Raw genomic sequence first — 25,747 nt, forward strand, 5'->3', positions numbered from 1 at the left:
CGGTATGGCAGCAAGCCCTGTGCCTTGCTCAGATTGTGGTCTGCAGGCACCTGGGAGCTGCAAGGACTGAGCCAGCTGCTGACCCATAGCCCCAGGACATGGCTGGGAAATGTTTCTTCAGGTGCTCAGCAGCTACCTGGTGACCTCAGCATCACCAGGAGGAATGGCTGGGGCAGAGCTCCCTGGGCCTGGGGAAAGCTCATGTCAGGGATGCCAGGAGCAGCATCTGCTTGGGATGCAGCAAGGTCACCCTAGGGACCTGCAGGGAAACCAGAGCGGGCAGCTGGGGCTGGAGGGGTGCCCTGGGACCCCCTTCTCAGTCAATGCCAAATGCTGGAAACATGTTCTTGGAGGGCTTTGCAAAGACCCAAACATACTTTTATTTCCTGATCTCTTATTTTTCTAGAAGTTTTGGGTAGATGGACCAAGCATATTTTTTTTAATAAAGGACAGGTAAATGGGGTTTTGAACTAGATGATCTTTAAGGACCCTTGCAACTCAAACCATTCTATAATGAGCACCCAGCCTGCTTTTCATGCCATTTGTTGGGTGAAATGAAGCACGTGCATTGCACACTGGTCCTGCACCTTGCCAGAGGCTCTCAGTGCTGCTGCCAAAACCTCCTGCATGTAGCCAGCATGATCACCTTCCTATTTTCAGCCATCACCCAAATTCACTGAGTGCCTCCAGTTAGGTACCTGAGCAGCAGAGCCCGAGGCACCTGCTGGGGTGGACTCATGCTGTGACACACCAAGGTCCCAGTTAACTCCCCATTACCTGCGGGCAGGTGAGCTGCAGTCAGCTGCTTGCTCGTCCTTTCCAGGCACAGCCACCTCAGGCCGTGCAGCTCAACTCAGCGTGACTTTCCCAGCGACCGGAGAGCCAGGGCCATCCAGGAGTCAAAGCCAGGTCATGCCCTGTGTCCCCCCCACCTCAGGATGCCACAGGGAAGGCACTGTGGTTTCCTTTCCCTTACTCAGTGTCAGCAGACGCTGCTGTCCCTGGGCACCGAGGGGGGTCCCTCCAGGCTCTCCTTGCTATCCCCACGCACGGACAGGAGTCACAGTGATGTGGACCCCAACTCAGCACTGCAGGCTTTCAGGCACATGAGGGCTGGGCTACCACGGCTTCCTGCCTGCTGCACCCTGTGCCAGCAAGATTAAAGTCATTTCCCGCTGTCACACAGCACAGCTGCCACCCACTGCCAGAGCCCCCGACCACAGCCCCTGGCCAGGCACAGCAGGGCCTGGCAGCCAGTGCTGGTGGCCTCAGGCTGCTGAGAAGCTCCTTCCTCTGCTTCACCGTCTGTGCAGCAGCTTTCCCAGCAGTAAATCACTGGGGCAACACACTGCCCTGGGAGGGGACTGCCATCCCCTTTTGGCAGTAGAAGACCAGGGCAGGGTGCAGCAGAGACTGAAGCATTTCCCATCCCTGTGGGAATGGAGAGAGGGTCATCCCATTTAAACGGCACGAATGAGGCAGTTTACCCCGGAACATGTTTCACATAACAAGATTCATTCTGCTGCTTTTATTTATATCCCCTCCTCTATGGCAGCGGGACTAAAGGTTGATTTCTGTATTCCTGCTGCAGCCAGCAGGAGCCATCTTGTAATCACTCCCTGTGGAACCAGGACTAGCAGAAGCAGCAAAATGAACCTGCATGGGCAGCAGGAGCTCCTGGCTTCGGGCAGGGACCAGGCTGTGGGTTAAGTGTGGCTATGCTGTAACTCCTGGGTATCTTCTGCGGATTATCCCCCGCTATGCCCAGCAGTGCTGGGCACCTCCAGCTCCTTGGGCATTAACTGAAACTGCCATGGCCAGCTCAAAATGCCCACTATGGACATCCCAAATAAGTGGATTTTCTTTTTAGGACTGTTCCAAGCTTCATAGGCTTCTGCTCCCCTCCTGGCCAAGTGGTGTGGGAGCTCTGCAGGGTGGCAGCTCTCCTCCCGAAATGGTTTACACTCTTCTGCAAGATCCTTCAATTACAGAAGACTAAATGCTATTTAATTTGTGACCTCGTGTTGAATAAGACACAATTAAATTCTACCTCTTGTGAATTTTCAATGGGGAATTCTCACCTGTGATGCCAGATGAGTCCTAACTGTTCCATGCATGACTCAGACACCCAAATTGCTCCATTAATGACTGTTTTAATAAATGTTCTATCTTTATACAGACAATATCCTGCCCTGTGACAAGCCTGGCACGATGTCAAACCAAACCTGGGTCCCATGGTCAGCCCATGCTGAGGAAGGCAAACCTGGTGATGCCAAGGACCCTGAGGGACTGTGACACTCCTGGGATGTTCCTGGTGTCGGTCTGCAGGAGCCCCCTGAACCCGCTCTTGTCTCGCAGGTGGGTAATGGTTGGGTGGCACATCCAGGGGTTTCAGCCCCAGCCCCCTCACTCGTGTCCCGCAGCAGTGAGAAGGGAATGGGTGTCTGGGCAGCCTCCAGCCTCTGTCCCTTCCCTTCGGCAGGGGCCAGCACATCCCCCGCACCCTTCCTGTCCCCCCCGCGTCCTCGGGGCGCTGCGGGCGGGACTCGGCTCTATCGCTTTTTTTTTCAACGGCTTCAGCTCTTAATTTTCGTCCATCTCGCTCCTCCCGCTCCCGCTATATCTCTGTGCCGGGGCTCCTTTCTCCCCCGCACTCCCGGGGTCTCAGCCCTTCCCCTCCATCCCAGCACTCTGGGGGTCTCCATCTTTTCCCTTCTCGCCCCACGGCCCCGGCGGTCTCCAGCCCCTCGGCGCTCCCTGCCCGGGGCTCTGCCGCCTCCTCGGCCCCGTGGCACGGAGGAACGGAACCGAACCGAACCGAACCGAACCGGCCCCCGCGGCCCCCCGGGACCCCGCTCCCCGTCCCCGTCCCCGCCCCGGGGCGGGCCCCGCCCTCCCTGCGCCCGCTCCCATTGGCTGCGGCGGCGGGGGGCGGAGCCGCTTTGTGACGTCACGATCAGCTGTCGGAAGGTCCCGATTTGTGCGGGGGAGCGGCGCGCGCTCGGCAGAACCGCGGGGTCCGCAGCGGCACCGGCACCGGCACCGCACCGGCATCGCCCCGGCACCGCCCCGGCACCCGCACCAGCACCGCCTCAGCGCCTTCCGGGACCCGCAGGGCCGGTGAGTCCCCTCGGGACGCGGTCGGGGCCGCGGGGTTGGGGTTTGGCGGGCTCGCACCGCCCGTGCGGGGAGGGGGCCCGGGGGGGGTGGGCGCGTTCCGGGACCCCTCGGTTCGGCCCCCGCGCCTGTTGTTTGTTTCTTCATCACCGGATTAAGATTCGCGGTCGTTCCCCGCTCCCATTGGTTGCGCTGCGGTGACGTCGCGTCATTTGCATATGACATTGAGACGTCACGGCGCTTCCCCCCTGTCCCGCCGTGACCCCGGGGGCGATGGCGGGGCTGGCCCGGCTGGCCCGGGGACGTGGCCGCGGCGGACACGCCTGGGCGACCCCCGTGTCCCTCCCGCGCCACTCGCTGCTGTGGCTTTTCTGAGCAGGAAACGTGCGTGTGTCTCCCCCCGTGATGTTTAGACGCTCTTCGGGTGCAAAATGTGGCTTATTGGAAAAGGAATGCGAATATATAAATATAAGTATATGTTAATCGATGAAATATGTCATAGAATCACAGAGTGAGTCGGGTTGGGAGTGACCTTAAACATCATCTCGTTCCAACCCCCTGCGGGGGCTGTCCTGGCAGGGACACCTTCCTATACTATATACTATATAAAATACAGTATATATAGTATACTATATAAAATACATTTGTGTAAAGAATATAAATAGATGTAAATCTCTAATGCAGAAAAGTATTACCTATTTAACTTAGTTCCAGCAAATCCTTGGTGCTTTGGAATTCTGCTGTCTTTAGATCTCAGTTGTCTTTGTAAATCCCACCAGTTTTAATGAGATTCAGACGTATGCTTTGGTATTTTTATTGAGTTTAGTTGTGCTGCCCAGGAAGGGGCCGTGCGTGGCAGGGGGAGGGTGCTGGCAATGCCAGGCTGAGGTTTGTGCCGTGGGGCAGCTCCACCACATCCCAGGGTGCTGCACCCAGGAGTCCCTCAGGTACCACACACAGCATCCCCTTCTGTTATTGCTGCTCTAAGGGCACCTCCTTTGGGGCAGCTCAAAACAGTCCTAAAAGGGCAACTTTCCTCTGGATTTTGTGTCTCTCACCTCAGCTTGGGTGACCCTGGCAGGCCCTGGAAACTAATCCTCCTCCCATCTGGGGGGACTCATTGTGGAAAAACTTGGACTTTGTGGAGTGTAGAAAAGGGTTAAAAAAGGACATTATTGCTCTTGTAATTCTTTTATGCACATACATACACATTTTTGTGTAGGGGAGCTACAGCCCCGTCAGAGCACGTGGGCAAAGAGACTGGCACCCTGGGATCCCAAAATAGTGGATTAAACTGTCTCCCTTGAGCCCAGCAATACCCAGTGCTGAAGTGGCACCAAAGAGGACTGAGCTGGGTGGCTGCCAAGTGCTATTGCTTGTTTGGCCAAGGTTTTGCTGGGGTAGGAAACCATCCCAGAAACCCTCCCAGAAACAGGTGTTGGGCTCTGGTACAGGACTGTGCTGGACCTCCTTTCCCACCAGGCTTAATCTATAGAGTGCCAAGAACTGTGTTGTTTTGCTCTAAAATAAATCAATAAATCTTTCCTCTCCTTTTATATTCCCCCCCCTCCCCCCAAGAAAAAAACCCAAACAACAAACCTACAACAAAAAAAGACAAAAGCTGTCTGCTGTAGGTCACTGTCACTGTTGGGCACCTGTTGCATCAAACTGCTGCTTATGTGGCTGAACACAAAAGGAAAAATACAAAAGTGTCTCCCCAGATAATAAAATGGTAACAGCTGCTTGTAATAAGACTGGAAAACCCTGTGACATAAACTTGTATCTAAGGGGTTTTTGATGCTGACTGCACAGCGAGTGGGGCACTGGGTGGGCTTGGGGGGAGCTGCTGGGCAGCTCGGGGTGTTTGTGGTGTCCAAGTACTGCTCAGCCTCTGTGATTTATGGAGGCTGTGAGGTTGGGCTGCTCTCTCCCAGTGTGCAGCTCCTCGGGATGCTTCGCTCCCTGGGATGCTTCACCCCCTGGGATGCTTCACCCAACGCATCCCAGAGAAGAAGGTTCTAAAATTTCATAGCACAGCTCATGGCAAATCTAAAATTTCCTGGATCCTGCCAGCCACTGGCAGATTTTCCAGGACTCTGTGTGATGATATCAAGCAGCATAAGGTCACATTTGTCCTTGGAGTAAGGACCTTCCTGCAGCAGTGACACAAGAGCCGGTGTGCATGCAGAGACCAGCTCCGAGAAAAACATTTCCCCCTCGTTCTGCAGGGTCCTTCTCCTTCAGGCAGGATCTGGAGGAGCATGTGGGAACTCCAGTCCCTGCTGAGACCCTGGATTGGCTGAGGAAAGCCCTTCCAGGTCCTGTCCTGGTCTGCCATTAATAAGAAGAGTCTCATGATGAAGAGTTCTGTAGGGATTTTTCAAACTGTTCTGTGCCTTTCCCCCCCTCTACTCCCCTGATCTGCCATGGAAGAGGCTCTGGCTGTGAATCAGCCTCTGTTTTGCTGGAATCAGCCTGTCTGTGCCAGCAGCACCTCGGGGTGCAGCTCTGCCCCTGTGCCCAGGGCTCCCCCAAGGGAATCCCATCAATGGGCCTGCTGGCAAAGCAACGGGATCAGCTGGACCTGTGGCACAGTTGTTGTGGGACCAAATGCATCAATTCAGCCCCGCCAAACTGTCCCAGGCAGGTCTCTGCCAGCTCTGGTCCCTCCCTTGATGGGCATGGAGAGAGGACAGCACAGGGATGATTCACTGGTCATTTCTGGGGTGACGAGCAGAGCTCGCCTGAGCTGCCCAGCTGCCGGACCCCCTTCTGTGTTTTGTGTTTCTGTGCCAGGTTTAGGATTTTCGTACATCTAGCACAACGAGCCTGTGAAATGCTTGTCTGATTTAGGTAAAACGAGTTGAAAATCCCGTTTCCCAAGTGGGTTGGAGGAAGGCACCTGATTTGTACCTCTGCCGCCTGCCGGGATGCCTGCGCGGGGTATTCTTAGCTGTGCCGAGGAAGGAGCGCTCCTGCGCCTGCCAGCAGCATCCCTCCCGCCCAGTATTTATGGAAAGTTTCAGGGAGCCTGTTGCCATTTCCAAGGGGAGTTGCTGTTGTTCTTGCAGACTGTGACTTTTGAGAGCTGCCAGTCCTGCGGCGCTGCAGCTCCTGCCCCGGCGAGCTCCTGGCGCATCCCAGGGCTTTGCTGCCGATGCTGTTCCCTATTCTTAGCTCCTGGGGTTATTTGCAGCCACGGTGACTCAGAAAAAGAATTATTGTGTCGAGGTTTCTGAAGGGGAAAAAATAACTTGATGCATTGTGGTTTCCTTACTTCCACTTTAACTTCTAATATTTTTAATACCTTCTGGCTTGTTGTAAAAGGCTGTTGGACTTTGTGGAAGGATTCTGATAAACATAATTCATTTAGAAACTCATCTGTCCCCAAGTGAGCGTCCCTGGTGGGCTGTCCCCTTGTGCTGGCAGTGCCTGGGATGGGGCTGACATGCCGAGTAAGGGGCTTGTGGAGGCCTGGGAAGGATGGCAGCTGTCCTGTGGTGGTGGCCCCAGCTCTGGCAGGGGACAGGAGGTCAGTGTGTGGTTTCTGGGGCAGCTCAGCCCCAAGGATGTGGTGCACAGGGAGTCCCCTTATGTCCCGAGGGGGGACACCTGGGACACACCTCCCCCACAGATGTGGGGCACCTGCAGACACAGGACAGCTGGAAGAAGGGACCTGAGAGGAAGAGAAGCCATGTCCTAGTGCAAACTGGCTCCGTGGGCACCACCTCTGCCTGGTGACGAGGCACAGCACTGATTTCAATCCCTGTCAGGGACACAGTTGGGTCCCTCCTGTGCTGCAGTTCCCATGGAGGCTGCCGGCCCTCCATTCCCTGCTGTAAATGGGGCAAATGTTTGCTGCAGGGAAAGCAGAGGCTTTCCAAATACCTGGATAAACTTCAGAGCTTGATCTGCTACTGGCTGCCCCAGCCAGAGAAATGCTTGCTGGAACCTGCAGGGACTGAGGTGGCACGGGGCCATCTCACTGTCTGGGTAGGAGCCAGCCAAGGAGTCTTTTGCCTCGTGAAGGGTTGAGCAGGTCACCCTGAGCTCTCCATGGTGAGCTGATGGAGGAGCTTGGTGGCTGCCAGGGAGGGTCTGGAGCAGCTCAAGGCCAGGAGCTGCTCCCTTCTAGGGGGGCTGGGAGATTGCAGACTCACAGAATGGTTGGGGTTGGAAGGGACCTTACAGAGCATCTCATCCCACACCCCTGCCACGGGCAGGGACACTTTCCACTAGACCAGGGTGCTCCAATCCCCATCCAACCTGGCCTTGGACACTTCCAGGGATCCAGGGGCAGCCACAGCTGCTCTGGGCACCCTGTGCCAGGGCCTCCCCACCCTCACAGGGAAGAATTCCTTCCCAATATTCCATTCATCCCTGCCCTCTGGCAGTGGGAAGCCATTCCCTGTGTCCTGTCCCTCCAGCCCTTGTCCCCAGTCCCTCTCCAGCTCTCCTGGAGCTCCTTTAGGCCCTGCAAGGGGCTCTGAGCTCTCCCTGCAGCCTCCTCTCCTCCAGGTGAGCACCCCCAGCTCTCCCAGCCTGGCTCCAGAGCAGAGGGGCTCCAGCCCTGGAGCATCTCCATGGCCTCCTCTGGACTCACTGCAGCAGCTCCAGGTCCTTCTGATGTTGTTCCCCAGGGCTGGAGGCAGCTCTGCAGGTGGGGTCTCACCTGAGTGGGGCAGAGGAGCAGAATCCCCCCTCACCCCTGCCCACGCTGTGGGGTCAGCCCAGCACAGGGTTGGTTTCTGGGCTGCCAGTGCCCATGGCTGGGTCACATCCAATTTGTCACCACCAGCACCCCCAAGTCCTTCTCGAGGGCTGCTCTCCACCCAGCAGCCCCAGCCTGTGCTGGTGTGGGGCTGCCCTGACCCAGGTGCAGGATCCTGCACTTGGCCTGGCTGAACTTCATGAGGTTCACATGAGCCCACTCCCCCAGCCTGCCCAGGACCCTCCGGATGCCCCATCCCTTCCCTCTACTGAATTGACTGCTCCACGCAGCTCAGTGTCATCCACAAACCTGCTGAGAGTTTTGGAGATCAGAGCTTCATCCTGCTTCTTTAATCTGAGTTTTTCAGAGGAGACAGGATAAAGTGAGGGCAAGGATTAATGCTCACTTTGGCCCTTGACTGCCTTTTGGCCTCGCTCCTCCCTTCACCCTGCAGGTTTGATCCTGAAGGCTTTGCCAGGAGCCCCCTGCAGCTCCCTGGGCACCACCATGGGGCTGATCCTGCCACTGTAGCCCACCCATGGCACAGATTCCCTTGCACCAGTAAAGGGGTCAGGGCCACCCCACGCTCCCTGTCTCAGAGAGGGTGACAGCTGGTGATTTACTTGAATCCTCCAGGGAATGAGCCTTTCAAATTATCCATTTCAAGTTTTGCTCTTAGGGGAGCTTTTAACTCTCTCCCACTTCCTCCAGAGCTATGGCAGCTGCCTGTGAGCCCCTGTGCCTTAACTTAAGAAGTTAAATTTGGGAGAGGGGACAATCGAAAATAATAGTGTCTGTTGTGTCTTCAGAAAAGAGAAATTACCTCTGGGTTGCGGTGGGCACCTGGGGAGTCCAGACACCTTACTCCCATTGCCTGCATCCTGTGATTTTCTGGGGACCAGTCCCTAAGCAGGGGGGTGCTCTGAGCTGTTCCTGGGGGATCAGCTTTCCTGCTGTCCTGTGAAAGCTTTTGTCATGTTTTAACAAAAGAAAACTAAAAGGTTTTGGCTGGGTCATTGGGCACTTGACTTTGAGCTTGCTGGAGGACGAGCCCCTTGCAGGGGGCTCCCAAAGCCAAGCCTGCAGAGCATGGGAAGCACTCACTGCTGCAAGACTTTGCTTTGTCAACAGCAAAATCCCTGCCTGGCTCAGCCCCTGTCCTGCGGTAGCTGCTCGGGTGCTTTCTGGGTGACCCTCCCCTGGCAACCAGACTGGGGCCCTGACTTCCCCTGTCCCTGTGTGCCCGCTCTTGTCCCTAGCTCTGCTGTTGGGTGACACCCATGTCTAGCAGGGAAAAAGACTGACAATTGCATGAGGTAGGTCACGAGCATTGACAGTGTCCTCCCAGCATGGCAGGCTTGGGGCACAGCCCAGGGACCCTGCAGTCCCCAGCCCCAGAGTGTCATCCTGAGGACCTGCCTGGGGACACTGGGGTCAGCTTTGGCTCAGCACTTCTGCCAGCCTGGAAACGGCCCAGCTCAATAAGCACATGAGCCCACTCGTGGCCTTGCCCTGAGCCAGGGCCATGGTGGCCTTGGGGGACTGGAGCTCCCTGGGACCCCTGTGCCTGTCACGAGCTGCCCCGGTCCCTCCTGCCCGGGCACCTGGGGAGGAACAAAGAGTGGGAGACTGTGGGACATCACCAACAGGGACCTGGGAGCTGTGGAGTTTCTGTCACAATTAGATATCTAATAAACTTCTTAAATAAATAATATTAATGTCATATTAAAAGCTATTTACTGACTAGGTGAGTGCTCAGGCAGGTGCCCGGCTTCCAGGCAGAGCTGGCGTGGTGAAGCTGTGGCTGTGTGCCACAGCCCTCAGGGCTGGCCAGGGTGGCCTGTGGCAGCCTGGCCCGGTGGGGGATGGATGCACATGGGCATCGTGGGGGAGGGAAATCCCACTGTGCTCGGCGTGGAGCACACCAGAGTCCCTTCAAAGCCCAGCCGGGCATCAGCCCCGCCTCGTGTTTTTTCCCTAACTTACATTATTATGCTTTACTGATCCAGGTAAAGGGGCTGATTTAACTGGGAGCACTGGAGGGTAACAGAATGGCCGAGGCCTTGCTGTGGTTGTGGGGTCAGAGAAACAACTCTGTCATGTCTCAGTGCCCAAACCCTCCCTGCTCAGTGGCTCCAGGGGCAGCCAGGGACCCTCTTAGGACACAGAGAGTCCTTCCTGACCTCTGATTCTTCCTGGTGGGAGGCTCCATGAGCCTCAGCCGAGCCATCCCAGAGTGAGTGGGAAGCTGCTCTGGACCCCTGAGCAGTCTGCAGCGGGGCACAGCTGTGGCTCATGGTCTGCCTCATGCCTCTGGGGCAACTGGAGTCACCAGGGGCTTGAGACCTGCCCTAGGGGAGAGGTAGTGTCACACTGCTGCCCTGGCCGTGCCAGGGAGGGAGAGCTGGGTGTTGCAGGGCTGCTTCATGCTCATTGACTCTCTTCTGCGTCTGGGAGTGGTGGAGATCAGAGCCCCTGAGGTCCAGGGGATCCTATCCAGGGGAAAGGCTCCTTTGATTTCTCATTCTCTGCCTTGTAGAGCAGATGTTGTTCTTCCTGAGGCACATGAGAGACTGCAAAAGGTGTTGCCATCCCACAGGGATGAATGAAAGAGTGCCTGAGCCCCAGAACTGCAGTGCCCATGCCAGCCACCTTCCCAGGGTGCTGGGACTGGGGAAGCCACTTCCCTGGGCAGCAGGGCTGAGCTAGAACTTGAGCTGCTGGAGGACTGGGGTGTGTATGCACACATGGTGCCTCCTGTACCCTTCCCATTCCACGCTGCCTGGAGCAGATGGAGTTTCCCCTGGCTGGAGGATCACTCACAAGCTCCATGGCCCCTTGGTCAACAGGGCCATGAACTGGGGCTTTGCCCTTTGAATGCACCCACATCAGTGTGCCAAGCACTGTCCCCTCTCACTGCACTGAGCTCCTGATGGCATTTTAGGCCTTTTAATGCCATAAATGTCTTTAATGTCTCTGGACCAAAAGGCACACAAATAACACACAAGTAACACTCTGCACCTTTTGACTGCCATTCCCGTGCCTTGCCAGGAGCTTGGCATTCATTAATGAAATTAATGAGTGCTGACCTCCCCCCACGCTGGGGGGAATCTGCTTCCCCAGGGGTAGAACAGTGATGAGCTGAGCAGAGATGAAGCAGAGACCCACAAAGGGCTGGGGTGAGAGGCTGGATGTGAACAACACTGTGAACCAACAGCATCCTGGGCTTGTCCCCCCAGTGCGGGCAGCATGGGAGGGGAGGATTCTGCCCCTCTGCCCCGCACAAGTGAGACCCCACCTGCAGAGCTGCCTCCAGCCCTGGAGACCCAACATCAGGAGCACGTGGAGCTGCTGCAGTGAGTCCAGAGGTGGCCATGGAGATGCTCCAAGGGCTGGAGCCCCTCTGCTCTGGAGCCAGGCTGGGAGAGCTGGGAGTGCTCACCTGGGGAAGAGAAGGCTCCAGCAGAGCTCAGAGCCCCTTGCAGGGCCTAAAGGAGCTCCAGGAGAGCTGGAGAGGGACTGGGGACAAGGGCTGGAGGGACAGGACACAGGGAATGGCTTCCCACTGCCAGAGGGCAGGGATGGATGGGATATTGGGAAGGAATTGTTCCCTGGGAGGGTGGGGAGGCCCTGGCACAGGGTGCCCAGAGCAGCTGTGGCTGCCCCTGGATCCCTGGAAGTGTCCAAGGCCAGGTTGGATGGGGATTGGAGCACCCTGGTCTAGTGGAAGGTGTCCCTGCCCGTGGCAGGGGTGTGGGATGAGATGCTCTGTAAGGTCCCTTCCAACCCAAACCAGTCTGGGATTCTGTGGCAACACTGTCCTCACCCTGCCTGCTGCCAGGAACTTTGCATGTTTGCCTGACTTAGGGACAGTGTCTGGCTCTGTCCCTGCCAGCTCCTGGGGATGGGTCTCCTGGGACACCCCACCCAGGATGGGAACACACTGCGGGGCGTGATGCAGGTGGGGGCTGCAGGACACAGACACCCAGCCCTTCACTGCTGCTTTCAGGTATGACACCAGCTGGGACAGCCCATGGCACAGGTCAGTGCCAGAGCCACCGTTTTGCTGTCCCCTTGAGCCCAGCTGAGCCCCTGGGATGCAGGAGGGCCACACTGCTGGCTTGCTTTAATGTGCTATTCCTTTTTCTCTCCCTTTTACAGGCCTTTGCACTGAAGCCAAGTGAAGAACCTCACAATTGCACTACGTACCGCTTAGCTCTGATTTCTCTGGCAGCCAAACATCTCTGTCACCAAGACCTCGAGGGCTGTTTTTCCCCTCCCTGCCCATCTCTCCTGTGTCTGTGCCTGGAAGCTGGTGCCCAGCAGTAGCTCTATCTCCCCGTCCATCCTGCTGGACTGCTCCCCACCATGTTTCAGCGTCTCACCAGCCTCTTCTTCAGTGACAGCAACACACCAGAGGGCCTAGAGGAGCCCAAACCCTTTGTTGAGGAAGAGGAGGAGGAAGATGGCTGGCTCATAATTGATCTTGCAGGTGAGGAAAGTGACAGAACTGGCTTCCTACAGCCTCTGCTGCACCTTGTCTCTTCAGAGCTGGGCAAACCCTTGAGATGTCAGCAGATGAGCTTACACCACACGGGAGCAGCTCTGCCCTTCATTTTTCCTCCCCTGGTCCCCATGCCCTGCTCATGGTGCCCAGCCCTGTGGTCACTGCAGCAGCCCCTGACCTGCTCCTCCTTTTTCCCTTTCCTCTCCCAGTGATGGTTCTCAACTTTCTGCCAGTGTGGGAGCAGCATCAGCATCTCCAGCTGGGGTTGCTGCTGCCCTGAAGCCTCCAGGTGCCTCCATGCACCAGCCAGGGAAGTCCCCCGGAGTTTTGCTGTGATCCTGCCCGCTGGGGGTCGGTGGGGTGGGGGACCCAGCCCTGGCAGGCTCTGCCACCGGCTGTGGCACTGCCATGGCCCGGGCTGAGCTGTGCCCAGGACAGCACTTCTCCAGGAGGAGCCAAGCTCAGCTGCTCCCTGCCCTGCCCCTGCTGAAAGCAAACCAGGAGCCTGTTCCCCTGGGAGACCCCAGTCCTGGGGCGCTGGTGGGGGTGTGGGGTTGTGCCCATGTGAGGGCAGGTGGCAGTGGTGCCTGCCTGTCCCAGCTGGGGATGTGCCACCAGTGATCTGGCCATGTTTGGGTCGTTTGAGAGGAGTAAATCTCAGCTCCATGGGGGTTATCTTCCCAAGTTATTCCCACTGCCCATGCCAAGCACAAGGGATGTTTGGCACCAGGTCCCTGTACCTAGAGAGCCCACAGGGCTCCCCATTCCCAGAGCCATCCAGAGCCCTGTTTGACACTAACCAGGCAGATTGAATTCCTCCTGTGCAGATCTTCTCCTGCTCTGTTCAGACCTTGGAGTTTTTGTTGTAGATTGATGACTCAGCCAATTGCAATGATGTTTTTATGACCTTTTCCTTGCAAATCCAGCAGCAGTAAGAGCTGTGCAGGAGCTCCTGATGGCCGTGCTCTGCTTTGGTAGCCCCTGGTTGGTTGTGACACCCCAGCCTAGGGGACCACAGATGTATCCTGCAGGTTTAGGAGGAGGGTTTTGTCCTCCCTCTTGCAGGCAGCAGGTCACTGAGCAGATGTTCTCTGCCTGTTCCCCATGCTTGTTTTTGTGATTCGAGTTGTTCATTAGGGTTTTTTTTCCATATGCAGTGACCTGGAGAGGGGACCAGAGCAGGGACGAGCCTGGGATGGGGCGTGGTGTGGGCAGGGGCAGCTGTGGAGGATTCCCTGTCCTCTGGGCATTCAGGTGACTGTCCAGGGAGGGTCACGGCAGTGCCATGGCAGGGGGTGTTGCAAGGAGGTCCCTGGAGCAGCAGGCACACAGCCACCACGTGTCGGGGCCAGCTGGCAGCAGCTGCAGTGAGCCTAAAGCATGGCAGGAGGAGCCAGCAGCTTCCCCAGCCAGAGAAACGCTACTGTGAGCCCTGATCCCTGGGTCGAGATGCAGATGGCTCAGAGGGGACCAGGGCTTGACTCTGGCACAAAACACTCCCATGTTGCTCCAGTGAAGTGCCTCGGCTCTCAGTGCAGCGCTGGCTTCCAGTAGTATCTGCCAGTGAATGCCACCCCACTGCTAATTCAGCTGCAGTCTGTTCCCACAGCAGTCCCTGAGCAGTGGGGGACCCGATTCTTTCAGCCCTGTTTTTGGGGCTGGAGTTATACCAAGCACTCCAAGAACCAAACCCAGAGACTCCAGCCCCATCCTTCCCCTTGGAGCTGTGGTGGCCAGCAGCAGCTCCCGGCCTGGCTCGCTCTCAGCAGCAGTGGCAACCTAGGGAGCCTCTGGGTTCGGCCCCTGTCAGCCTGGTCATTGCCCCCTGCGTTGCAAAATGCACCCAAACTACTCTGCCCTTCCCGGAATGTTTCTGATGCCATTCCTGCCCCCTTGCTTAGCCTGGCTCTGCTCAGCACCCAGGGAGAGAGCAAAGAGCACTTCCCAGGATGTGGCTGCATCACTGAGGTACTTGAGGAACCCCAAATATTGCTTGTGACATTAAAACCCACCTTGGCGAAGGATGGGGACAGGGTAGCCCTGTGCTCCTCGTGCCCACAGACCACTGCTGTGGGAGTGCTGCTGGCCCGGGGATGCTCCAGCCGGGCTCGGTGGCTGTCTCCAGGCTGACAAACAATCTTCAGCCTGGCATGTCAGCAACTATTGATAGACTGATATCCTCTGACCTGGAGAAAGACATTCTCGTGTTTGCAAGGCCAGCTGTGGCCTGTCCTGAGCCCTGGGCTGGAGCATCAGCTGCAGGAGGAGCTGGGGATGCACCGAGCCAGGAACACCCGGCCCCGTGCTCTGCATTTCTCCACGCAAGAACAGCTTCATCTGTGCTTCCTCCTGCTCCCTCACCCAGCTGCAGGGTCACTGTGTCCGTATAGATACTGCACTGCCTCCCCCCTCACCAGTTCCCTGAAATCCCCCTGATGAGTCCGGGAATGGGTGTGAGCATCTCAGCATTAGGTGCAGGCTCCCGTCCCATTGCAGCACCAGGAATTCCAAGCACAGGCAGCCTAGAAAAGCACGGGCCCAAGGCAGAGATGAGGAAGGGAAGCCGGGGGGTGGGTCAGCTTCTGGATCAGCCGCTCAAAATTTGGCCTCTAACAGGCTGGAGTTGAAGGCACAGTGAAAACCTTTGCTGAAGAATTTACTCCCATGATTTCTTCCAGAGAAAAGGTGTGGACTGTTTTTCTGCTCTATGTGTGCTTGGTTTCCATGTTTGCGGAGTGCTGGGTGGTGTTTGTGAGCAGGGGCGTGTCGGCGCTCCCCCGGCCCGGCCCGGCCCGGCTCGGCTCAGGTGCCATCAGAACGGGGAAAGCAGCGTTTCTCCCTGGCTGAACTTCTGCTCTCATTTTGAGAAGGAAAAAAAAAAAAAAACCAACCAAACCATTGCTGCAGTAAACCCTGCGGGTTTCCCAGCCTCGCGGTTCCCCTTGTCCGAGCAGCCCCGTTTCCACGGGTCCCCGGAGCGGGGGGTTCTGGCCGGGGCGCGGCGCCGGGCCCGCGTGTGGCGGTGTGGTGGCGGTGGGTGTCTCTCGCACTAACGATGCCCCTTTCTCTCCCCCTCCCTCCCCACTGTACATGGTATGTGTGTGTGTCCCCGCTGTGCCCCGCATGGCTCTGCACCCCCGCCCCAGGCAGCCGTGCCCGCCCCGGCCCCGCCCGCCGCCCCGGTGCTGGCGGTACCGGGCGCTCGGCGCGACCCCGCCCGACACCCCCCGGTCCGCCACCGCCACCGGCCGCTTCCCCGGCTCCGGCCGGTCCCTGCTTGATGGACGAGAGTTGGTTTGTCACCCCTCCCCCCTGTTTTACTGCAGAGGAGCCCGGCCCCGACGGCGTGGGGAGCAGCCCCATGGAGGACCTGCTCATCGAGCACCCCAGCATGTCCGTCTACGTCACCAGCACCCTCGAGGTGGATGGGGAGGGCCCCGAGGACGATGCTGCAGCGTGAGTGCACTTTGAGGGTGTTTGGGGGGCCGGCAGCTCCAGCACCCACTGAGGGATCAGGGGTGGATGGTCAGTGCTGCCATCCCAAATCCCCACCTACACCCAGAAATGTTTCACCCATGGACGTAGTGGGGCAGTGGGAGACATCAGTGTCCCCATGCCCACCTCAGGGAACACCCTACCTATCTGACAGGGTGCCCCAGCTGGCACCATGCATGGCTGGCAGCCCCCGTGTCCCAAAATCCTCTGCTAAGGGTCTCAGTAGCATATTCGGCTGGCCATGGGTGCAGGACATGAGCTTGGCACTGGGCTGTGGTGGGAGAGGGCTGTGTTCATCTCACTTGCCCTTAGCAGGGTCTCCTGGCACAGCCGCCTGTGTCAGTGCCACTCCTGCCAATGCCACCCATGCCAATGCCACCTGCCCAGGGGGGTTTGCCAGGCAGGGCTTGCACCGGGGTTTTGCATAGGTAGGGCCCAAGCAAAGCAAACCCCATGGGACAGGGTGGCCTTTGGGCACAGTGGCCCCCTGAGGACCCCTAGGTCCCCCAGGCAGGAGGATGTTTCAGCCCCCCTCAATCCCCCACCTGGCCCCAGACTGGCCCAGCACAGGGGTATCCCACAGCTGTGGGGAGTGGGACACCACCAGCTTCTCCTTGCCCCAAACCCCAGCTTAGCAGTGGGGAAATTGAACAGAAAAGCCCCCAATGGCCCCTTTCCCCCCAGGCCTGTGGGCTGGAGCCCTCCACACCCATTCCTGGGGCCACATCCTAGAGCTCTGCCCTCCCCCCCAGGGCTGCTCTCCACTGCCCAGCAGCCCAGGGAAAACCCGGAGCATGCACACACACGCTCAGCCCGACTGCTGCCGGACAAGCCCTGCCTGCCATGGGGTCGCTGCTGTCCCCTCAGTCTCAGCCCTCCAACACCTCCCCCTAGAGCCCCTCAGTGGGGCCGGGAAGGAGTAAGAATTTGGGGTGAGCTTTGCTCCAGGCCAGGAGACACTGTTCCTGGTTAGGGGACAGCATTCCTAATAAGGGGTGCTATTCTGGGCTAGAGAACACCATTCCTGGTTAGGTGACACTGGTCCTGGTTTCTGGACACCATTCCTGTCTAGCTGACACCTAACTGAGACTCTTTCCAAAGTCTCCCTGAGGGCCGGAGCTTGATCTCCAGAGCTTCAGGAGCTCCTCAGTGCTGGAGGGGGCAGAGAAGGGCTAAAGGGAACCCGAGACTAGCCAGGCCTCCAAAGGGGTCACAGTGGGATGGAGACAGACCAGGCTCAAGGGACTTAGACACAGTGGAGTTCCTGGTGGTGTCTGGATTTTTTCGGGTGTCGCAGAGCCTGCCTTGCTGGAGCATCCCTGTTCTCCGCAGGCTGCTGGGGCGGGGATTGGTGAGCTCTGTCCCCCGCTGCCGGGCCGAGGGCAGCGCTGTCCCGCTGACCGCGCTGTCTCCGCAGGGACGGGCCGGAGCCGCGGCCGGAGCGGCCCGTGGCGCACCACGGCCGGGCGCTGGCGGTGAAGGCGGCGGCGCTGGACAAGGCGGGGCAGGCGCAGCGGCTGCAGCGGGCCAAGCAGCTGGCGGAGCGGCACCGCCTGGGCCAGAAGGCGCTGCAGCGGCAGAACCGGGCCCGGCAGCGCCCGCCCCGCCGCGCCAAGCAGCTCCCCGGGGCCTTCGTGCACCAGCCCTGCCAGCGCCACTGCAACTACTGACCTCGCTCCCCCGCCCAGGGGCTGCCCCCGGCCCCGGGAGTGCGGGCCCCACGGACACCGGGACACGGCGGCTCCGCTCCACTCCCCGCGCCCGCACGCCTCGCCCGCACTCCTCATCTTCCTCCTGTCGCCCTCACCGCGCCCCTCGCCCTCGATGCCGTCTGGGCCACAACCCCTGGAGCCGCCGGCATGGAGGGCCACGCCACCCCTCCCCAACAGCCTCGACAGCCTTCACGTGGGAAATCAGTATTCCCAGTGACATCACCTCTTCCCGAAATACACCTGTTCCCGGTGAAGCCTGTTTGTCCTGATAAGCCTGTGACATCAGTGCCTTTCCTCACATCATGACTCCATGTACAGCCTGGATGGGATGTCACACAGACACCGAGCGGGAGTGACAAGAGCAATGAAGCCACAAGATTTGGGATTTTTAGGAAAATCTCATCAATGACACTAAATAATGCTTCCGCCCTGCAAAACCAGCAAGTGCTCCTGTCCCTCCTTGATTTCTTAGCTACATTTGACCATGATAACCCCCCACTGCCAGTCCCAAAGGGGCTTGTGGTTGAAAGCGCTGGTGGAATCTCTGTGGCCGGGCCAGCCAGGCGGCTCCTGGTGCCTCACGGTGGTCTTTTTAAAAATCAACCTTAAAAGGAATCTCAGGAATCAAAGCACCGTCCCAGCGCCGCGCCGGAGCCCTTGGCTACCATGCCAGGAGGGGTGGCCAGCCTGGGGTGGCATCACCGTGGCTGGTGGTCCCATCTGAGCGAGTCCCGTCCTCCTGGAGCAGGTCACCTGCCCCAGCCACAGCTGTATCCCTGTGGGTACGCCTGTATATGTGTGTGTATATATTTCTCTCTGTACCGTCATACTCAGAAGAGCCCCTGTTAAGCCGAGAAGCGTTGTCTGCCTGGTGTCAGTCCTCGGGAAGGGAGAGGGGGCAGGGATCTGCACAGCTTCCCCAAGGTGGCCAAAGCATGTCGATGGTGGTGGTGAAAGGATGCTGAAGAAGAGGCCGGAGGGAAGAGGCTGAAGTAAGGACAAAGATGGATCTGGGAGCCACTGAAATGGGTCAAGATGGGGCAGGCCTGAGTGAGAGGATTGCTGTAAGAGGAGCTGTAACAGGAGCATCTTCTTTCCCCACTAAAAATTGCATCCTTTCCCATGAAGGGCCAAATTCCTCTGCTAGGCAATGCTGATTTTTAATGCAAATCCCTCCTCTCTCCATGATGGACTCCTTCTGCCTTTGGAAGAACATGGCTCCAGCACCAGCTGAGATAGCTCCAAATCCAGCAGAAATTTACTGAGCTGCCCTCCCAGTTCTCTCCTTTTAGGAACTGGTTTTGCACCCTGTGCCCTGCGAAAGAGTCCTGCTCACGACCAGCTCACAGTCTGGATTCCCCCACCCTCTGAGACGAGAAATACCTCCACAACTCCAGAAAATTCCAATTTCACCAGAGGTTCTTCCACTCACCATGTTGCATCCCTTAATATCAGCCAGGCACCTCGGCTGAAGGAGTCGTGGTGAGCCCAGACTCAGACAGCTGATAGTTATTAATTCTTTTGATGAGATTAAAACCAAAATGAACCTTCTTAGGAGCAACAGCCCCCAGCTCCGGGCCAGGGAGCCTGGACCGCAGTAGCCGGCTGCTGCTGCTCACCTGCAGCGTTTCCCCTTCACTCCGCTGCCTCGGCGTTCCCAAAAGCCCAGAGCTGGGGAATTCCGTGCCCCCGGCATCGCCCCGCCCTCCTCGGGCCTCACTGCAACCTCTGTCCCTCACCAAGCCTGAGACCACACTGCAGATCACCCTGTCCCACCCCTGCTGTCTTCTTGGTGAAGAGACTGACATCTGGCTCCAGGGGAGCGTTTACATCCTTTGGCTTCCTGGGCTTCACACTCGATGCCTTTTTTTCACCCTGCAGTGATGCCTGGGATTGATGGGGAGCAGGGCATGTGCAGGGACACTGGCACAGGTGCATGTGACAACAGGCAGGGGCTGAGCCCGAGCTCCCAGATGTCTGATGGGGTGCTGCCTTCCCATCCCGCTCTCCCCATATCGCTGGATGAGCCCCTCTGTGGCCACTGGGCAGCAGCATTAGAGGAAGCGTTTTCTCTGCAGCCCCAACACACATCAAGAAGTGTAGAAGCCAAGCACTGTCCAGCCCCCAGCTTGGTCTCCACTACAGATTCTCCTCCTGTGCATCCAAGTTGCTGCCAGAACCCCTGGAACACTCCAGAAATCAGAGGCTGGCTGCGACCCCATTGCCCCCTTGGCAGCTCCCAGAGGAACAGGCTGGGGGGAGCAGTGGCCCTGAGGCAGATCCTGCTGTGTCTCCCCTGCCAGGCTCTCCTGTGCCTGCCCGACTGCTGGAAATGGTACCCCAGGAGAAATCCCTTCTGGAAACCCTCCCGTGCAGCCCACTCATCTGCTGTGAGCCAGAGGCCTTTGGCCGTGTTCCGGGGGGACTTGTCTCAGTCTGGCACTGCCACCAGCACCCAGCCCCCAGTGCCCATTCCAAACAGGTGATCTTCCTCCGTCCTGGTTTTCAGAAGCAAATTCAAACAGTTTTCTTTTCCTTTCTTCTTTCCATGCCAGTCTGTCTTTCATCATGCTGTGCCCAGCCAGCACAGGAGATGAAGCAGAACTGTTGTCACACTTTATATCCAGAGTATGTTTATAAAGGTTTAATAAATTATTAATAATGTTTTCATGAAGAGGTTAATCCAGACCCTGAGCCTCTGGCAGCTCAGTGGAGTGCACAAACCACAGCAAATGAGCTCCTGCAAGCCCCCTCTGTTGTTTGCACTCTTGCTGTGTATTAACACCCGACACTCACCTGCCAGCCCTTCGCCCCCAGTGTGACCCACCCTCCCTGTGCTGTGGCAAAGGTCTGTTCAGCCTGGGCTTTGCAGAAGACCTGCAATGTTCTGCTCCTGCCCAGCAGCAAGCACAAGGCCTGGCCTGGTCACAGGCCTCCTGCCCAGTGCTGCCAGAGCAAGAAAACCCCTTTTCACTGAGGTTTTTTGTCTCCTCAGATCTTAAAACAAATGAAAGGTGCTTAAAAACTGAGAACTTCCTGTGTGTGCACCCGTGTGCATGTGTAGATATTTCACAGCCCAGTGTGGGTGTTCAGTAGCTTGTTTTGGGGTGTGGGATTGAATTTTTTAGGGGTTTGTTGGGAATTTTTTTTTTTTTTTGCACCCAGTATTTGTGATGCGCTGTGTGGTGCTTCCAGTGGGAAGGTTCTGGTTTGCAGGGAGCTCTTGGGCTGGTCCTGCTAGGACAGGTGGGGTGAATTTTGCTTTCTTTTCTGTACTTGTGTAGGGGGAAACTACAGCATGGACTCAGGGACAAACCAATCTGCTGGGGTCTTTAAAAATGTCTTTTTCCCAGGCTTCTCTGTTAGAATGGGGGGCTTGGTTCTGGGGTGCTTGCAGGGATGTGGCCTGTGGCAGCACATGCTGGTGACAGGAGCTGTGGGGTGCTCTGACACTCCTGTGTGGAAAAGAATTTGTGGCCATTCATGGTGGGACCATTCCTGGGCTGCAGCCCCTCTTCATTTGTTCATTGCCCTGAAAATTCACCTTTACAGCTGCTAGAATGTGTCTGGTCCCTTTTTAGACTTGCTTGTGAGCAACCACATACGGATTTTCAGCACTGAGCCTCCTAGGGTTTGGGAAGTGCAGCAGAGCTGTGTGTTACAGCCTGACCCACCACATCACTGGGATCAGGAGACAGCCAGGATGGGGCAAGCCATTGGAATGATCACCTGGAGAAATGGTGATGCAGGCAACTGAAAGAAAGTTTTGCATTTCTTGCAATGAAAGCATAAAAAAGGGGAAGAATTCCCAGTGGAAAGACCTGGGCAAATCCCTGTTCAGTACATGTCAGCTCTGCTGGGCAGCATGGCAGTGCTGGGCTCAGACACCTGAGCTGGCTCCAGCCCCAGCAGCAGCTTCCCAGCCCCATACTGGAATCGCAGGCTCGGGGGCAGCAGGGCGCTGGGACGGGCTGGGGCAGTGCCCTCAGTGATGGCTGGAGCTTGTCACACCCCTTATGGAGGGAAGGATCTTTCCACCACTGAAGCCCCCATGGTGCAGGGATCTTCTCCAAGCAGGATTTCCATCTGCCTGCCTGGTTCTGCTCTGCCTGCCCGGCCCAGCGCGAGGGATGAACCCCCGAAGTGTGACGGGGCCAGGAGGGACAGCCCTGCTGGAGAAGTGCCACCTCTTGGGATGCACCAGGGCCCCCCGTGCCCCCAGGCCCCCAAGGCTGTGCTTGCTGCTGGCAAGGCCAGGCTGTGGCACACTCAGGACCCCTCACTGACAGCTGCAGTGAAGTTCTCGCACCGAATTCTGGCTCTTGCTTGGCACAGCAAGGCTGGAGGGCTGCAGAGGGAGTAGGGGCAAAAGTCCTCCTCACCTGTTGCTCTGAAATTTGCACTCACAAATGTGCTTTCTAAGAAGCTCTGCTGCAAAAGCTTGGTCTGGAAGAGAAATGATTCTCTCCATGGGAGGCTGTGTTTCCTTCTCATTGTGGATAACATAAATGCATGGCTCATCCCAAAGATCACTGCTGTGGAAATCTTCTCTCTTTAGGCGTGTTTCTAATCAATAGTTTTACATTTACATCATACTGATAATTCTTTGTCTTCTATCCAGCCCTGCTGGGGAGCAAAGTACCCACTTAGATGTCTTGCCATACCAGAAAGGAAAAAAAAGATGAAAAATACTCCAGTGAGGTTCTAGGCTTGAGTCCCACAGCTTTGCAGTTGCCCCTCTGGATCAGTATCAATTCCATTGCCCTGCATAAAGTGGAAATTAAACTTCATGTGAATTTATTGAAAAACAAGTGAGCCCCCAAAGATCAAGCATCTAATAATTAGGAAACAGTAAGAAGACCTAAGTCACCTTAAGTCAAGAGAAATCATTCTCAGCATCTCTCAGAAGGCAGCACCGAGCCCCACTGCCCTGGGAATGGCTGGTGGCAGTCCTTGAGTCTTCCCTGAGTGTCTGGGTTAAAACAAGAGGCCATCCATGTCCAGCTGGTGCCAGGGGACTCTCAAGCCACCGGGGATTGTCAGCTGCCACCCCTCCCACGGGTGACTCTGATGTGCCTCCAGTTTGCTGCTCCTCCTTTGCTGCATGCACTCAGAAATAGCTGCTGGCAGCAGGAGGGATGCACCAGCACCTCAGCATCCCCCCAAGCTTCACAGAGCTTCCCCCCAAGCCCTTCTCCACCACTGGACTGTGGTGGCCTCAGCACAGCTGCTGGCAGGGACTGGAGCCTGAGGAGGGACACCCACAGCACTGACAGCCCCTCCCTCCCAAGGGACTGCCACGGGCAGACCCACCAGGGACAGGAACGGGCCTTAAAAGGGGCTGATCCCCTCAGGGCTTGTCTTCTTCAAGCTGGAGCTTTCTGTCTCTCAGACCTGCTCCATACAAGTCAGTAACCTCCTGTCATCCTCACGGCCTCCATCCTCGTCCCATTCCCATCACTGGAGTGGCTGCCACAGGTTGCCTGAATGTGGCTGTGGGAGCTGGATGCAGCAGTGGGAAAGGCTCTGCCTGCCTGAAGAGTCCCTTCTTTGCTGAGAGGTGTCCTCAAACCTATTGGAGATGCCACCTTCTCCTTGCTCGTCTCCAGGATCCCAGAGCGCTCCCCAGCCATGGGCTCTGGACAGCTGGACACAGTTGGGCAGGAGGTCTCCCTGTTCCAGGCTGTCCATTGATGCATCTCCATCAGCTTTTCTTTTTGCTCCTTGAGAACATTTGTCATTAACTAAACCTGTAACTCTCTCCTTAGAGGAATGACAGGGATGAGCAGCTCCTTTTAATAGCAAAGGTGGCTCTTATGTGTGATGATCTTTCCAGTTCTTCTGTGCAGAGTGGTGACACCCAGGTGTGGCCCCTGTCACTCATTCTGAGCTGACACCTCCTGGGCTGGCAAGGGGGTTGCTTTTCCAACCCTGTATTTTATATAGGGATGCTGCCCCATGCTTCAGAGCACAAAAAGAGCTGCAAAGCTTTCACTCTGTTGCAGCTTAACGTGAAAATCCTTCTGCCTTCCACTCTGACCCTATTTCATTACATGGTGGGGGGGAAGATTTTATTCCCTGCAAATGGAGGGGAAAACAGCACAGTAAATTCTAAGTGTAGCTTAACAAGGGGTTGCATAGGGGAGCCCAAAGTTCCTCTGCTCTTTTGCATTCACCTCATGTATCCTTGCTGGGGAAGCCATGAGCAGCTGTGCCCAAGTCTCACTGAGATCTTATCCTCAGCTTTATGCTTCAGGAAGTCTGGGGATGAGGGAGCAGCACAAGGCGTAGCAGTAAAGTGAAATTTCCTCTTGTATCAGAGCTGTGCTTGTACAGAGCCACCGAGCACTGCAATATTCTATCTGTATGGATCCACCCCTGGTATCTGCTTGTAAAACTCATGCCCACACATTACCCTCCCTCATGCTGCACTGACTGTACATGTGCCTTCACCCTTTTTCATGGTTTGGCATCTTTTTTAAACACAATTACAGAACTTGAATAATCACTGAACTGCAGTTACAAGTCCTATGCAAGAGGTGACCAGGGAGTCAGTTTTCAATATTTCTGTGTTTCTGTGTTGTTTTCAGAGTCACTGTGGGGTTTTTCAGAGAAGCCCAACAGAATTAATGCCCCAAAAAGCATTAAGATTACTTTTTTTTTTAAAAAAAGCATTTAGCATTTTGGATATACTTAATCTCTTAGGCAGCTTTGAAAAGCTCAGTCTAAACCCCAGTTGCTCACCAGGCGGTGCTTGGAGCAGGAGCAGGAGCAGCAGGATGGACGAGCGCCAGGACAGATGGCCTGTTCCATGGTTGGAAAAGGTTGCCTTAAGCCTTCCCCAAAATGCACCGGAGAATGTTCCCGTGCCCTCCTGCCCCACGCCCGCGGGCAGCTCGGGGCAGAGCAGCTCCCGCCCTGGGCTCTGCTGGACGGGGCACAGCTGCCACTCGGGGATCTTGGAGAAGAGGGAAAACCAGCCCCACGTTTTCTACATCACCTATGCTGTAGGACTGAGACCTCGTCTGAAACTCGAAGCTAACAAAAACCTGTCCTTTCGTGTGTTACGTGTTCAGTTGCTGTAAGCAGGGTTCGTAGGGAAAGGGCGTTTCCTCCTCTAGGACATTGTGTAAACATTTGCCGTGTGTCGACAGACTGAAGGACACGACTGCCTGGGATGCATTGTGTAGTGTGCCTGTGTGTGTGTAACCTGGTTTTGGTTGTTAGGTTGTAATGCTGTCTCTTGACTGAATAAAAAAATCTAATATAAAGAAAAATCACAAGAAATAAAAAAAATATATATTTAAAATCTATTTATGTGTAGTCCTCTAAAGCCTTCAAGTAAATCTGTCTGCAAAATGCTTTGGTTTTTTAAAAAAGCTTCTAAAAGTTGATGGTGTGAGAGACAAGTAACAGAAAAAGTCCCCTTTGAAGACAAGGACACACAGGGGAGGGGATGGCACAGGCTGAGGGGCCAGAGGGGATTTTTTTCCCCTCCCCGTTACCAAACCCTACAACTCAGCAGATGATGACAGAGCTAAAGCAGATGTCGATTGCCCTGAGAAAATCCCAGAGCAGCCAGTCTCTGCAGCATCAGCTGTTTGTCCAAGCACAGTGTGAGATGTTCTCAGCACCCACGAGAGGCAGAGATGCCTCCAAGGGGATCAAGGGCTTGGAGATGAGGAGAGGCTGAGAGCTGGGACTGCCCAGCCTGGAGGAGGTTCAGGGAGATCCCCCCCTGTGTGTGGATTCCTGATGGGGAGAGTACAGAAAACAGAACTGGAACATTCTCAGTGCAGGGACAGGGTGAGAGGCACAAATTGAAGTAAAAAAAAGAAATTTCACTTACACGTAAGAAAATGCTTTCTCACTGCAAGGGTGGTTGGCCACAGGAGCAGGTTGAGACGTTGAGGAGTCTTCATCCTTGGAGATACCCAAGATGAGAGGAGACACAGCCATGAGCAGCTTTGGGCAGGGGTGGGATGGGGCTTGCCCAGCCCAGTGGCTGTGCCAGCTCCTCCAGTAGAGCCGAGCCAAGGAGACACCCATGACCCCCCAGCTGCTGGGAAAAGCCCTTCAAAGAAATGTTAGATTAGATACTGGGAATGGAAAAAATAGCTGAGAGCTTTCATAGTTTTGATAAACCCTCTCATGGGAAAACCAAATCTGGCAGCTGGAGACAAAGCCTAGGGTTATTTGGGATGG

At 56.4% G+C, this 25,747-nt stretch overlaps 1 protein-coding gene across 3 annotated transcripts; it reads left to right on the plus strand.

Annotated features, from left to right (window-relative positions):
* Window positions 1-2,959: 2,959 nt before the first annotated feature.
* TP53INP2 (tumor protein p53 inducible nuclear protein 2) lies at window positions 2,960-24,855 on the plus strand. 3 transcript variants are annotated; one of them, XM_048321748.1, is made up of 4 exons: window positions 2,960-3,120; window positions 11,990-12,320; window positions 15,482-15,791; window positions 17,248-24,855. In XM_048321748.1, the coding sequence occupies exons 2-4, from the start codon at window positions 12,197-12,199 to the stop codon at window positions 17,498-17,500; spliced, it is 687 nt and encodes a 228-aa protein (XP_048177705.1). In that variant the 5' UTR covers window positions 2,960-3,120; window positions 11,990-12,196; the 3' UTR covers window positions 17,501-24,855. The 3 variants fall into 3 exon arrangements, with proteins under 3 accessions (XP_048177705.1, XP_048177706.1, XP_048177707.1); XM_048321749.1 differs by having other exon boundaries at window positions 15,662-15,791; XM_048321750.1 differs by lacking the exon at window positions 17,248-24,855 and having other exon boundaries at window positions 15,482-17,241.
* Window positions 24,856-25,747: the final 892 nt, after the last annotated feature.

This window comes from Corvus hawaiiensis, chromosome 17, assembly GCF_020740725.1.
Source record: "Corvus hawaiiensis isolate bCorHaw1 chromosome 17, bCorHaw1.pri.cur, whole genome shotgun sequence".
NCBI classification, from domain to species: Eukaryota; Metazoa; Chordata; class Aves; order Passeriformes; family Corvidae; genus Corvus; species Corvus hawaiiensis.